Genomic DNA, 14,401 nt, shown 5'->3' with positions numbered 1-14,401 from the left:
CTACTTCACCTTGTAAATAATATGCAAGGTATATTTTCTCTATCAAGAATTTGGATTGTGATATCGATAGCTTTAGATTATGGAGACAAAACATGAATGTATTTTATTTTGATGGCCTATCCTATAAAGAGGTCCATAAGCTCAAAATAAATAAATGATATTTTACAAGATATTTTATAAACCCTAAGATGGGTCTTGAGATTAGCATGAGGAAGCCTCACATTTCTATTAGATGGTGCATGCATCTGCATATATCAGCACACTTTTGGTAGCGATGGTGGATGGTATTTGACCACCCACCACACACAAATCAAGAGGTGCCCATGTAGTTTCTTAGGAAACTATGGGTTGAATTTGAATTGGGTTTAAAACCCAATTATTTTGATATTAGATCATTTCAGGGAGTTGGTGGAGGGATGCCTTAGGATAGGCTTGGGGCAAAGCTAAGCAATAATATGAGAAATCACATATGGCCTTAGACTCTTGTACCTCTTCCTGCACCAGTTGTCCTAGTGCCAAACCATCATCGAGCAGTGTCATCTGCTCTTGCTTCATTGAGTGCCCTTTCGAGAAATTTAGTAGAGCAGTGGATGCAGGTGAGAGATATTCATCCACTTGGACACATTTGTACTAGTTGTGGAGATATATGCAGAGGCCCTCAGAGCAATGTTGATGTGGCACATGATGACCATTATGTTGAGGGTGTTGATTTTGATGATGACACATACACTATCCATGGTGATGGCAGTGATGATATTGATGTGTCATCATTTATTGACCTTCTACAAGGTGAGACCGGAGATAGTTAGGAGCAGCAAGTAATTTTAATTAAAACTTAAATAAAGTACATAATTATTTACTTTCTACATACATGTGTAATTGTATTAACCATATTAATGTATGTTGATTTTGAAATAACAAAGGATGGATGATATTGTTCCTCCTAGGAGGTAGTATAGTATTTTTCCAAGACCTACAAACGTTGGCATTCCTCATATGGTATGCACTTTGAATTACACTATAAATAATGTACATTCGAACTCAAATTTATTGGCATGTGCTCATATGCTATTTTTATCTGATTTTGTAGGGATTGTTGTCTACTACACAGTTTGGTGTTTGTACATGTCCTAATCCATTGACCACTAAGGCATAGCCTCAAATACCTATGGTATGAATTTTTGACTCAAGACAAATAATTTTTACTATTTTATGTACACATTGTTATTAACTTATAATTTCCAACTTTTATTCATGTATAATTTTATGTGTTTTGGTTATATGAACAAGAGATGGATCATACTTATCCATATAGGCCTCGATATAGTTTATTTTTGACTCCATCTTTTGACCATTTGAGACCCGGTGATGATCATCATGGTAGCATATCTTTAAACACATCTTTGACATTGGCTACTGCTCAAGTATGATATATATGTTTTTATAGTTTATAAAAAATGTAGTGTAAATTATGTACATTTTAGTTTACGTACTTTCTAATTCATGTATATATAATTTTGACTCAACATTTATGTATCCATAATTTTAGATCTACGTTTCCATGAGTGTTGTTGAGAGTATAGGACTAAGCCAGATGGAGGTACCTACATCATCCTTTGAGGTTAGCATTGTGATTTATGTACATACATAGTTCATTATGCTCTTTATCAAATTTTTAAAAAGTATGTATTGTAAATTATAGGACCTCACCACTGCCACATTTGGTAGCTTTCACAGTGCACCTCCTCCTGTTACAGAGGGACACGCATCTCATGTGGTATTATTTTTATTATGTAGTGAATATTTAATTTATTTGCAAGTTATATTTTGAAACTCATTTCAATTAAGAATGTACATGATGAGACACCTCATGTTACATAGGATGATCCATCTGCCTCACAGGGTGTCCCAAATGATGAGACACCTCATGTTACATAGATCCATCTACCTCACACGGTGTCCCATATGATGAGATGCCTCATGTGACACAGGATAATCCATTTGAGTCCTCTTCATGTGGAGTAAAGAGGACTACAGATCAGATAGATTAGGATTTTTTGGCACCTTTAGATTGTGTTTTTATAACGCATATTGTTTATTATGTGTCACTTTGTATTAGGATAGTTAATTGTATTATATCCATTTTTTGACTTCATAGATCATGTTATGACATGTTAGACAATGTACTATATTATTGTGACTTCTTATCATGCTAGTGTATGTAGTATAGATTATTATGTTATCATGTTGTACATATGAACCATTTTCTTTAATATGACATATTTTTTTCATATTATGACACATTTTGTAAGTATGTGGTACATGAACAAGAATTTTAATAATTCTTATTATTTATATAGGAACATTAATTTAAACATGTTTGAATGTAAAAGTACAATTGAAAAAAATAGGTCATTACTTGAATTGACAATTAATTTATAATATCAAGTGCACACCTTTAACTTTCAAATAGAAGTAAAATTTTGTTTTTAAATGTTTACGGCATGTTTCACAACATATGTAAGACAATGTGAATGACATAAATAGAAGTGAACTCAAAATATAAAATTGGTTCAACACATTTCTTCAAATGAGGTCCTGCAAAATAAAATTGTAAAACAAAAACATGTGCTAATAAAAGTATAACTTAATATTAGCTATCTAAATTATGTAAATATATGAAATTTGCATGTACTCACTATGTGTAATTGCACAAGAGCTTGATGTTTGATCCACCTTAAACATTTAAATTTGCATAAATTGTAATAGAAACATAAATAAGAGGTGTATATAAGTTCTATAATTTTCTATTGACAATGCATAGATATATTTAATTAAATTATATAAGTACATATATAAAAATAGCACAATAAAGGAAAATCTTACATGTGTTTGATTTAAAGGTAGTCATCCCACTATACCATTTGCATCCTCTCTCTTTTGCAATGTATCTATGATTGTCTTGTGTTCATCCATTGAAATTGTCCATAATACCTTATTGGCAGGTCTCTCTTTGTATCTCTCTAATTTGATATTTGTTGTCACAACCAAATGAGAATAGTGTAAAATCTTCTTTTCGGGAGTGTAGTCTTCAAATGCTGGTAAACCATTTCTTCTTGTTAGGTATGTGCGTAGCCAGGTGCTAGCTACAATGATAGACCCAATTAGATACTCAAAAGCATCATCATCTACTTGATGACCTATCAAATTTTTCTTAGGTTCCACACATCTAGCTAGCCAATACTCAGTTTATTCATCGTTATCATTAGGTGCAATAACAACATAAACATGTCCTATAAGATAAGATAAAGTACATAAACACTTTAATCACATGTGTACATATAAAAATAATATATTAAAGACATGTACTTGAATTATATTAATGACATGTACATAAATAAATAATATAAATTAAAACATGATCACCAAAAAAATTAATTTAATTGTGCATACCAGGTTGTATGAGGTCTAAAATACAACCATAGTCTTCTAATGCAAAAGTAACATTTTGACATTCATTTACTATATCATCTTGAAAATGTGTGTTAGTAGTTGCTAATGATTTTTGTTGTCGATCTTCAACCCATTCTGTATTCTCACATTCTTCCCATTCACCTGCAAGACAAAATTGACAAAAACAAGCAAGCTCCCTAGTCCATATTTTCCAAGTGTTAAAATCTGAACTCCTAAATGAATGTCATTTAGCTGACTTGCTAATTGTATCACAGTCATATCTTGAAAGGATATTCTTCTCTTCAACTAGGCAAAAGAAATGTTTAATTGATTGTAGAGTTTCGACTTGATCCTACGTATAAATATTTGTTACTCCATTCGGCAATCTCATTTGCATTTTTGAATTTGGCTTTTTCCATGAATTTTAATTTCTCTCTACTAAGGGCTCTATTCATGCATGCATCAGCACCATCATGTTCTCCTTTACCATATCCAGCCTCAGAAAAACTCCACACATGTTGGATATTAGTTTGCCTATGTATCCTACTCAACCAATAGAACATTCTAGCATTCTTGAATTGTCTTGTAAAATTACCTCACCATATCCAATGGTGTGTCATTTGAATTTATCTCTCTTTTAAATTATCATAAAAGACCTTGAAACAATATTGGACAAACTCAGATGAATGAAGTTTATTATCACTCATATAAAAATGGTACTCTCTTAATATCTTTTGATCCTTCTCTATACTATCAAGTGCATGCCTATAAACTATATGAACATAAATTGTTGCTTGCACCGAATTCTAATATTGTGGTTGTATCTCATCTTGCGGTGCAAGTGTGTAGTTCTCTGCAAAGTCGACAACTAAAAGTATAGTACCAATTGGAAATGTATTCTTACATATATGAAATTGTCCATCAAGTCATCTAGCATATTGAGAGTGTTTAACATATTTTGGTATTATCGCACTCTTAAACTCATCCATAAATGCATGACAACTAATTTTATTTGTAACTAGATCACACCTTCTTCCAATCTTCCCATCCTTCAATGGATATTCAATAATATTAAATCTTTTTACATCAACTAATTATTGTCCAAAAGTAGTCAAAGCATTTTCATGCAAACATTCATCTAACAAAGAAAGATTGCCACACATATCTCATGTAGCAGAAAGATGTGCATTGAAAAGAAAGTGTTGATCATTAGGTGGCCTACAAAATAAGCCTAATATGAAATTCTTTATAGTTTGAGGTGGTATTTTTATACCACATTCCTACAACATTTCTTTTCTATGCATGGTACCATGTATAGATCAAAATACATCATAATGGTAACGAAATTGAACATGAGTTTTACAACAACATGTGATTCTTTCCTTGTTAATACTTACATATCATGGTTTACACTATTCAAAAGATCTTTGACTAATGGTAATAGTTAACACCTTGCCATCTACAAATTTTTTGAACAATTCAGTTTGAGTCGTGTCCAAAAGGTGTTTAGGATGTGGATCACGTATTTTTGAGCCAACTCTCAATTTAAGAACATCTCTTGAATTAAGTGATACTCTTGTATTATCATGCCAAAAAATTTATACCAAACTTTTGACTTCACTAGTAAGTTTCATATCACATCTAGCGAGTCTACCACTAGAAGTCCACAAAATATTTTTTGGGTCACATTCAAAGTTAACCCTTCTCTTTACAACTCTTTCTAAAGTCTTACGATTCAAATTAAGATATCCACTTATATTACTAATAAATCTTTTGTCAGTTGTTGATTTGTTAACTAAAGTTGTTGTTATTGGTCACCGTGTTGCATCCTTATCTTTAGAGTGACTTCTCTTTTCGATAACATCAAAGGCACTAGCAACAATGGATACAACTTGTTTTAAAGACTCATTTTATTCTTGGGTTTTGTATACAATCCTAAGCTTTTCATTATTTTTCGCATTTTAGACATTTTAATTAGTTGCAACATCAACTGACATTGAAACCCAAATTTCTTATCATAAAAAAAATGTCTATATGATCTATTAGCATGTGTCCTAATTTGTATCCATGAAACCAATCCCTTAAGATTATCTAGCAAATCATTAGGAAAATGAAAATTATGTTCAGGCACTTTAGTATCATTCTGACATGTTTGTTCAGTAATTGGTGTTTTCATGTCTACATTCATACATTGTTATTTTCAATTGGCATTTCATTTTCATTGTTATTTGGAATTTGAATCTCATTTTCAAATTTTCTTGGTATTTCTTTTGGGGCATGCATTTCTATTGGAGTTTGTTGTGCATGATCGTTTGGTAATCTATTCTCATGAAGAAAATTTAAATTGTTTAAATCTTAACCTGCTTCTAATAAATCATCAATTTCATCATGAGAAAAAACTCAAGGGGTTGGAGACACACTTGTATTGAATGTTTGATTAGAATGTGCACCTGAATCTCCTTGTATTGGGTTCTCTTCTTCAGCCTCTTCATCCATCATGGTATCCTCAATGTCTTTCTCCTCTGAAACATTGCTCAACTCTCTAATTCTTTGTCTTCTCTCTTGTTGACATTGTGCTTCATTCTCTTTATTTGTTGCAATCTCCTCATTTGTTAGAACTTTTATTTTCTTGTTTCTTCATTATTTTGATCCCATGTTTGCACCAATTTTGAATTCAAGTCAACAACTTGCAAATTGTAGAAGATGATAAGAAGACAGAATAACTATGACAAAAATTCATTGTTGTAGTTTGAAATTGTCATTCAATCATTGCAATCATTGAAAAATGGTCTGTGGGGTATCTGTTGGGGCCCAATGGGTACATTAGAATTGGGTACCCAATTATTTAAAAATTGAGTACTTGATCTTTAAACAATCGGGTACTTGATTATAAATTAGGCACCCAATTTTTAAATAATCAGATACCCAATTGTTTAAAAATCGAGTTTTCGATTTGGTTAACGGCTAAATTCAAATCGAGCACCCAATTTTTGAGTTGCAAATTGGGTGCCCGATTCTAGTGTCATGGGCAATAATTTTCCATGGGCACGAATTTGCATGAGGTTTTGCCTTGGGGAAAGGCATGGCATAGGCTTGGTCCCACCAAGCCTATGTCTTTATGAACCAATTTTTTACTAAGGCATTTAATCAATAATTTCAGTGATTTTCATAATTTTTATGTGGTCATCCCCATTGAATTTTTTGACAAAACAAAAATCCATTATAGGTCTTAATGTTCTAATTTCAAAAATGTAAATTTTATAGTGTTATGAGTTCATTTGCTATTTTTCCATTATTTATTAAACAAAAGTATCTCTTAAACATTAAATAGTGACATTCTCTAAAACTTAGATAACTTTTAAATTTTTTATATTTTGTAAATTAATTTACATGTCATCAATCTCACACAATTCTTTTTAAAAAATTAAAAAAATTAATTCAAAAAAATAAATTTTGATTAAATTATGGTGTTCGTACATGAGAGGTTTTAGAAATTAGCTTAATCCTCAATTAAAAATTAATTTAAAATAATATTCATTAAAAAATTCAAGAAAATTAGTCTCATCAATCTTTAGTGTGTCAGGTAACTTCCTTTAAAATTATTTACGAAAATTTATTTAGTTGTGTCAAATTAAGGTGTTCATACGCGAGCGTGGTATGGTCCTGAAATAGACATTTTGAAAAAATGGTTTTTAAAAATCCATACCAAAAAAAAAATCTATCATATGGGTATAAAAATAAATTACATATTCAAAAAGACGATCCCAGGCACTACAATTTTATTTTTTTTGAATTTTTTTAATATTTAATCTCTAAATGGATCAAATTTTGGCATCAATTGACAATATATTTCAAAAATAGGAAAAACACTTCCACTTTTTGGCCAAAAGTGAGACCCAACTTCTTGCACCAACCCATGTATAAAGTAAAGAAATACATATGACACATACAAAAATGGCTCCCATCAACGAGATAAGCATAAGTTTACAAACTATCCTATACGAAAAATAAGGCTCTAATCAGCCATATAAGTATGCATTGTTAAACTAACCCCAAGACTATAAAATTAGAAAATTTTGAAATACATCACACCAACTTTGGCAAGAGGACAAAATCCTAGATTTTTATGCATGCATACATTTGAACTAAAAAAGGGCATACCATAAGCCCCATGGAAAACAATACTAGTTTAAATTGTCACCAAGTATGTCCACAATTTGATAGTCAACGAATACTTACTCTTAACTAGGGGTCTCATGAGGAGGGCTTGGGCTCTACTTTTTAGGAAAGAGAGGTCCCATGAGATTTTTTTATTGGAGGCTAAAGGATTATTTGTAATATTTTCCTCCAAAGTAGGAGCCCCTATTTTTTAGCCTTCTTAATTTGAGCTGGTGAAAATGGGGTGGGGCTGGAATTAGCCCCACCAACTTAGGAAAATTTTGCGTCATGTGCTAACAAATAGAAGAAATTTTGAAACAAAGGAAAGTATTTAGTTTTGTTATTTGATATTTTAAATTTAAAATCTTTAAAAAACTTCTTTTACTTTAGGAACTCAAACTTTTAAGTTATAATACACTTTATGATTCATGGGAACACTCCCCTTTAAAATTCCTATAAATATCAATGGTGAGTCCATTTTTAAGGAAGCCCCCTTCCATGAGACCCCAATATTAGTGACAAATGCAAAATAATTAAACAACATACCCATTGCACTACCTCTTGCGAAGATCGCACTACAACCAAGCAACGTAGCATGCATAACATTGACAGGTGGAAACCCTTTTAATGAAAACTAGGCATATTAATTACTAGCCAAATTTGGGAGTCATTAACAATGAAACCTTTAGTCTACAACACCATGTTATCATGCAAGACTGGCCACACATATCATTGCACTTCCTCACCCGTGTTATTATTTCCACGATCATAAATTACATTTTTTGTTTAGAAGTAGACCAAGTTGAAACATGAGTAGATGCTCATGGCTATGGATAATTAACATGGTATTAGTCCTATCCCTGATTAGGTCACATAAAACCACTCCCAAATATCTTCTATGGATAGATAAGGCATGTTAGGCATACCTAAAATCTTGAATCTAAATCATATGTTTTATACTATCATACAATGCAATACAAGTATTATCAAAAATCAAAATCCTTATGTTAAAGAGTCAAGCAACAAAGCCCTTACCTTCCCAAAGATCATAATTTTGAACCACAATAAGCACAAAATCCTTCTAAATATGGGTCAATGCATTTGACTCAAAAAACTACACATTTGAAACTTGATAGCAATATCACAATTTGATTTGTTGTGGAAAATATCTCCTACTTATCAATCGATGAGCTTAAGGGGCTTTACAATGAATGGTTCATATGGAACAACACTTACTCAAGGTTTTGCAAATGGTTTTTTAAGCAAAGTAGTTTTAACCATGGAGGAAACTCTGTAATTAAGTGTGCTCGAGTTGGAGTAGTTTTGGGATGGGTGATCTTCTAAGAAGTCCTAGTGTGCTTCTTCATCCCTATGAGCATCACCTAGATGCAATGAATGCTAATTATTCCATTCATTCTTTTGAGAGATGGGTTCACATGAACTGCTACTCATGAAATACGGGTAAATGAGTTCCACTCAAAAAACTACATAGTTGAATCCTAATAGCAATGTCACAATTTTACTTGTGGAAAATATATTCTACCTATCAATTGATGGGCTCAAGGGTCTTTCTAATGAATGGTTCACATGGCACAACACGTGTTGAAGGTTTTTGAAATGGGGTTGCATGTATAGTGGTTCAGCCATGGAGGGAACTCCATAGATAAGTGTGCTTGACTTAAAATAGTATTGGAATAGGTGACCTCCTGAAAGTCCTAGTGCTTCACCCATATGAGAATTGCCTAGATGCAATGAGTGCTAAGTGTTTCATTAATTTTCATGAGGGATGGGTTCCTGTTACTACTCATGAAATATGGGTCAACCAGTTTGACTCGAAAAACTACGCAATTGAATCCTAATAGCAATATCACAACATTCCCAAAGCTTTAACAAAACAATATGTTATGCATGAAGGAAGACTTAAGTGAAAACGACAACACCTTCATGCAATTCATATATTAATTTCATATCTCTAAACTGAAATAAAATAAATGCCCATCCTATCAAATTTTGTGCAGTTGCATCACAAAAGGTGACTAGAAAACTCGCACAAGAGATGCCAAATTTGTAGTTGAAGCAACACACTGCTACAATGCATAGAAGAATTCGATAACAAGGAACATTGTTGGTGTCCAGTATGGTTAACGCAGGACCCAATTTGCAACTTAGCAAAAGATGTATTGATGAACGAGTTGTTTACAATTATTTTGAATTAAGGTACGTTACCTTATAATCACTAACAAAATCTAGCTTAATATGCATATTCAAATCAAGTTCCAATGGCTACATGAGTTGTACATGAAATTGGAATGGAATGGTAGCAATCAATATGCTAACAATAAGTATTTGAATTGAGCTTTTTTTAATGATATTTTTAATTGTTTTTTAAATATTTAAAATTTATAAATATTTGTTTAAAGTATATTTACACCAAATATTAATAATATTTATAATTTTTTATGATTAATTATTTTTTATTATTTTATTTTTCCTAGGTAGTTCTTATTCTTTTTTAGTTTTTGTTTTCTCTTTAATAAATTTGAGCTCCATCACTTCTACACCTGAATTTGTCTATAAATCTTTTACAATTTTAAAATAATTTAGTCTAATTTTCATCTTTTATAATTTATAATGAATTACTTTGTCATTTGCCATAACAAATCCAAAAGATTTATGTACAAAATTATTTCATAATTAATTTGAATACATACTAGATAAAGAATTTTATTTTTTAATGATAGTATTCTTGAATAATTAATGTTATTGTAGACAAAAGCCTACAACACATGGTAAATTGTAAACAAATTAAAATTATAGTACATTGAAATATAATAATATAATTTCAAATTATCTAATTCAAATTATCTGATTCTGAAAAATCCTAAAAGTAAATTATAAACACAATAAAATAGAAAAATAAAGAAATCATTGCTTAAAAAAATAATCTTAAATTCCATTCTTTCTAACTAATATATTTGGCTTGACCTACTTTACTTTATATAGATAGAGAGATTAATTGATAACATGTTTAATTAACACATTATATAATTTTTATTTTAATAAAATTGACCTTCCCAACGATAATGAAATATGTTGCAGGTAACCATATGGGATGATTTTAAGGTAAGGCTGATTAAGAGAGCATCCACTGACAGTATGAAAGGGAGGAATAGATTATGTAAGATATGTCATGAAAGGGAGGAATAGACTATGTACGATATGTCATGAAATGCGGTGATTACGCATATCTGGTTCTGTTATTTTTAGGGTTTCTTTAATATTAGTAGTTGGGAGATCAACAGGATAAAAAAGATCACTATAGATCACGATAATTGAACTCCCGAGTAATTTCATTTAAATCTCCTATTAAATCTATAAAGACAATAAGCTTGATGTTATATTTTATTTACAAATCAACCCAAAATAAACATTAAAGCCCATCAAGAACATCAAAAACAAAAAACAGACTGCAGATATAAGATGGCTGGGTTTGTACTGCTACAGCCTTGAAACTAAAAACAAGTAGAATAATATTCTTGCATTTGGCAACAATCCCAAGCGCTGCCTAAACATATGCATAGTAATGCTTTCAAAGATTACTAATTTTATGAATGTCAAAGTTATTTTATTTTATCTATTCAAGGTTATTGTATTTTATGTTTAAATTATTTTATTTTATTGTTTACTTTCAAGTAAATTATATATTTTTGTTTTTAAATAATTATTATTTTTTTGTAGTAGATATTTATGATTATAATTATTTCTAAAATATGATCAGCCATATGATTAAAAAACTTAAAAAGTAAATATAAATATAAATTTAATGCTATTGTAGAACATCTTTTGATTTATTTTTCATCATGTCTACACACTATATTTTGCATGAAACTTTTTAATTTTTGAACCTTTACTTTCATTGCGGTTTTAGTATTTATTTTCGATAATTAGATTGATATGTTTTTTTCCATGAAATCAAAGAACTGCTCTCTTTGAGCCAACTAAAACCAACATAACCGGATCTTGCCTTAAGCTGCAAGAGCAATTTTTCAATAAACAATACTGGATCATATGCATGAAGTGCAAGGACAAATCAATACACAAGAATTAGTCGAGGAATAAAAACTTAATAAACCAGCCAGTTAGCATTTCCAGGACATATAAGATACTAATGTTAATTGTTTCCAATTCTCGAATCCCGCACAAAAATGCACACTAAGTTTAAACCTTCAGACAAAGCCTTCATAGTGGAAACATTTTTCGTTCAAGTATGAGAGATTTATGAAACCATTAGAACAAAACATTTTGAAATTCTGCTTGTGTTTTCTTTTAACTGAAAATATTCTTGCACTCCAATCTAATTTCATGTGGTTAATGGCAATTGATATTTTCTCCATCCAGGAATTTACCTAAACAATTTGTAAAAATGCCAGGCTAGCACAGTACACTGCAATAGAAGCAAACCGCGGTATCATTTGCACACCCACTTTAAATGAAAGAGTTTTCCAAGCAATTTCAATCAGCAGTAACATCAAACTATATTTTCAAGCGACTGTTTTACAATGAGCAGTAACATTAAACTATATTTTCAAGTGACTGTTTTACAGTGGGCACAACATCAATGATATGGCATTTTGCCATTCCAAATTCAACTTTTTGAGCAATTTACAGATTTACAGGGCATGTTTATCATCATTCCAAACATTGAAAAAGTTCACTCAAAGCATTGTATAGAGGTGCTGCTGCCCTTGGACTTTCCACTGAACCAAGAAGAATATTATTGGGTGTAAGATATGGATCCCCATAGAATTGTGTGTTTGTCTTTGATCGTACAGCAACAATGTTTCCCTCTAGTGATAGTCCAACAAAAGCACCTGTGAAATAAAATATATGTCATTGCTTTAAAATAGTGATGGATGTGCAAACTGAATAGTATTTGATTGTGTCCCAAAAAGCCTTTTTTAAAACATTACTAAGGAAGATATCGATGCATAGTAAAGAGGAAGAGAGGTTTCCCTGTCATCTTTAATTGCACTCCTTTGACAATTTGACATAATTCATTTGCATTAAAGGTATGTTATCGATTCGGATGTGGATTTGGAAGCAGATACAGGAAAAAAAATTGTTGGGTACGGATGTGTTTGGAAATGTGTGTGTGTCTATATAGTATATATATGTGTGTGTGTGTGCAAAGAATGTAAGAAACTTATAAATACAAATACAAGAACTTAGAAATATACAAACATACATCATTTGATAGTATCATAATACATATGATACTTCACCATTGATCAAGACTCAAAATGCCAAAATGGAAGCCAAATGAGAAGAGTAAACCCATCTCCAAAACAAAATGTAGATCGAATGGTTGAAAGGCCTCTATTAGGGTTGTTTTAGGGTTTGGCACAAAAAATAATAATAAAATGTGCAAGTAAGCACAGCTCTTAAATGGTTTTTTAGTGAAATTTGCATTTTTTTAGCTTTTTCCACATGGATGCTGACGGAAGCTCCCAGGTATCCTGTGGATGCCACACAGATGCCACTCATAGGCACCTGGATGCGTCCGGATGCTAAAACAGGCATCTGCCCACATCCAGGTGCCTGTGAGTGGCATCCAGGTGGCACCCACAGCGCACCCGTTTGCCTCCGAGCTTCCACATGCATCTGCTTCGGTATCCAGTCATTGCAGGCAAGTATTGATATCTGAGCATTACAGCATTTTCAAGATTAAAGACCATATATAGTTTAAAGTATATATCTTGAAGCATATATATATTCAAAGATGGTTACAAGACAAATATAAAAAATATATTTAGGTATAAGTGACCACTTATTCACATAAAATTATTTGCAAAAGACATCTAGAATACTTATTATAAAGATGACATACTCTCACTAAGCAAAACATGCCATTAGACTAAAAGCACATTATATAAAGGCCAGTTAGCTCTAGGTGATGTAGTTCGCAGTGCATCTTACTTTTGAGGTTGAAGATTTCTTGATGGTGAAGTTTCAAAAGACAAGCGGTCTACATCTCCTGGGACATTCCTGATCTTAGTGTGAGATAGGATATGGTGAGTGACAACATCTAGCATTTCCGTATTTCTAATAGATATGCAGGTTTCATAACCAAGACAAACAAGGAGACTTTTTAGAAAAAGAATAATTTGTTATCACATGGAATTCAAAAAGGATGATTTATACTAATGAAAAAAGAAACAAAACCAGTGCTACTGCTTGAAAGATGTCATAAGGATCTATGTACCCTAATAACTAGATTTATTAAAGAACTTACCAAAATTCACATTTCCACACAGAGTTTGCAAACGCAGGGGGGCATAAATATGTGGGAATGGATGGAAGGGATGGAGGGGACCAAGGGTCTAAATTTGGGGATGGCAAGGAGATGGTGGGGGAGCAGTGGTGGAGTGGCGGTGGAGGAGAGGGCAGGGAGCACCGATATACAAATTGGGGTGAATTGAAATATTCAAGGCAAAATCTATAAAACATTTCTGAAAGCACCACATGAAAGTAAAACTAGGGTTCACAAAGTTGTAGGTTGCAATCAGTATGTAATGGTGAGTGCCATGTAGCGACACAGTGGCATCCCAGCAAAGGTGACAGAGGTGGTGGTGTTGTGAGAGGACATTAAAATTTAGTATCTCTAGTAGGTCAGAGGACTCAAAATTATGTGCAACTACAATGAAAAAGTACAAGGTTTAAAAGAACCCAAGAGTGCCTCTTGTTCTCACTTATGGTTCAACTTTAATAGCATAATCACTAGTTTCTTACA

At 31.9% G+C, this 14,401-nt stretch overlaps 1 protein-coding gene across 2 annotated transcripts in view; it reads right to left on the bottom strand.

Moving 5' to 3' along the window:
- Positions 1-12,121: 12,121 nt before the first annotated feature.
- Positions 12,122-14,401, bottom strand: part of LOC149572594 (uncharacterized) — a 42,290-nt gene continuing 40,010 nt past the window's right edge. For both annotated transcript variants that reach the window (XM_089813699.1, XM_089813698.1), the window contains one exon: positions 12,122-12,482. In XM_089813699.1, coding sequence (XP_089669825.1) covers positions 12,301-12,482 — 182 coding nt within the window. In that variant the 3' untranslated portion in view covers positions 12,122-12,300. The remainder of the gene's footprint in view (positions 12,483-14,401) is intronic.

Source organism: Cupressus sempervirens, chromosome 2 (genome assembly GCF_028749045.1).
Source record: "Cupressus sempervirens isolate cs-2001-9-10 chromosome 2, ASM2874904v1, whole genome shotgun sequence".
NCBI classification, from domain to species: domain Eukaryota; kingdom Viridiplantae; phylum Streptophyta; class Pinopsida; order Cupressales; family Cupressaceae; genus Cupressus; species Cupressus sempervirens.
This window is presented reverse-complemented; position numbering and strand designations above follow the sequence as displayed.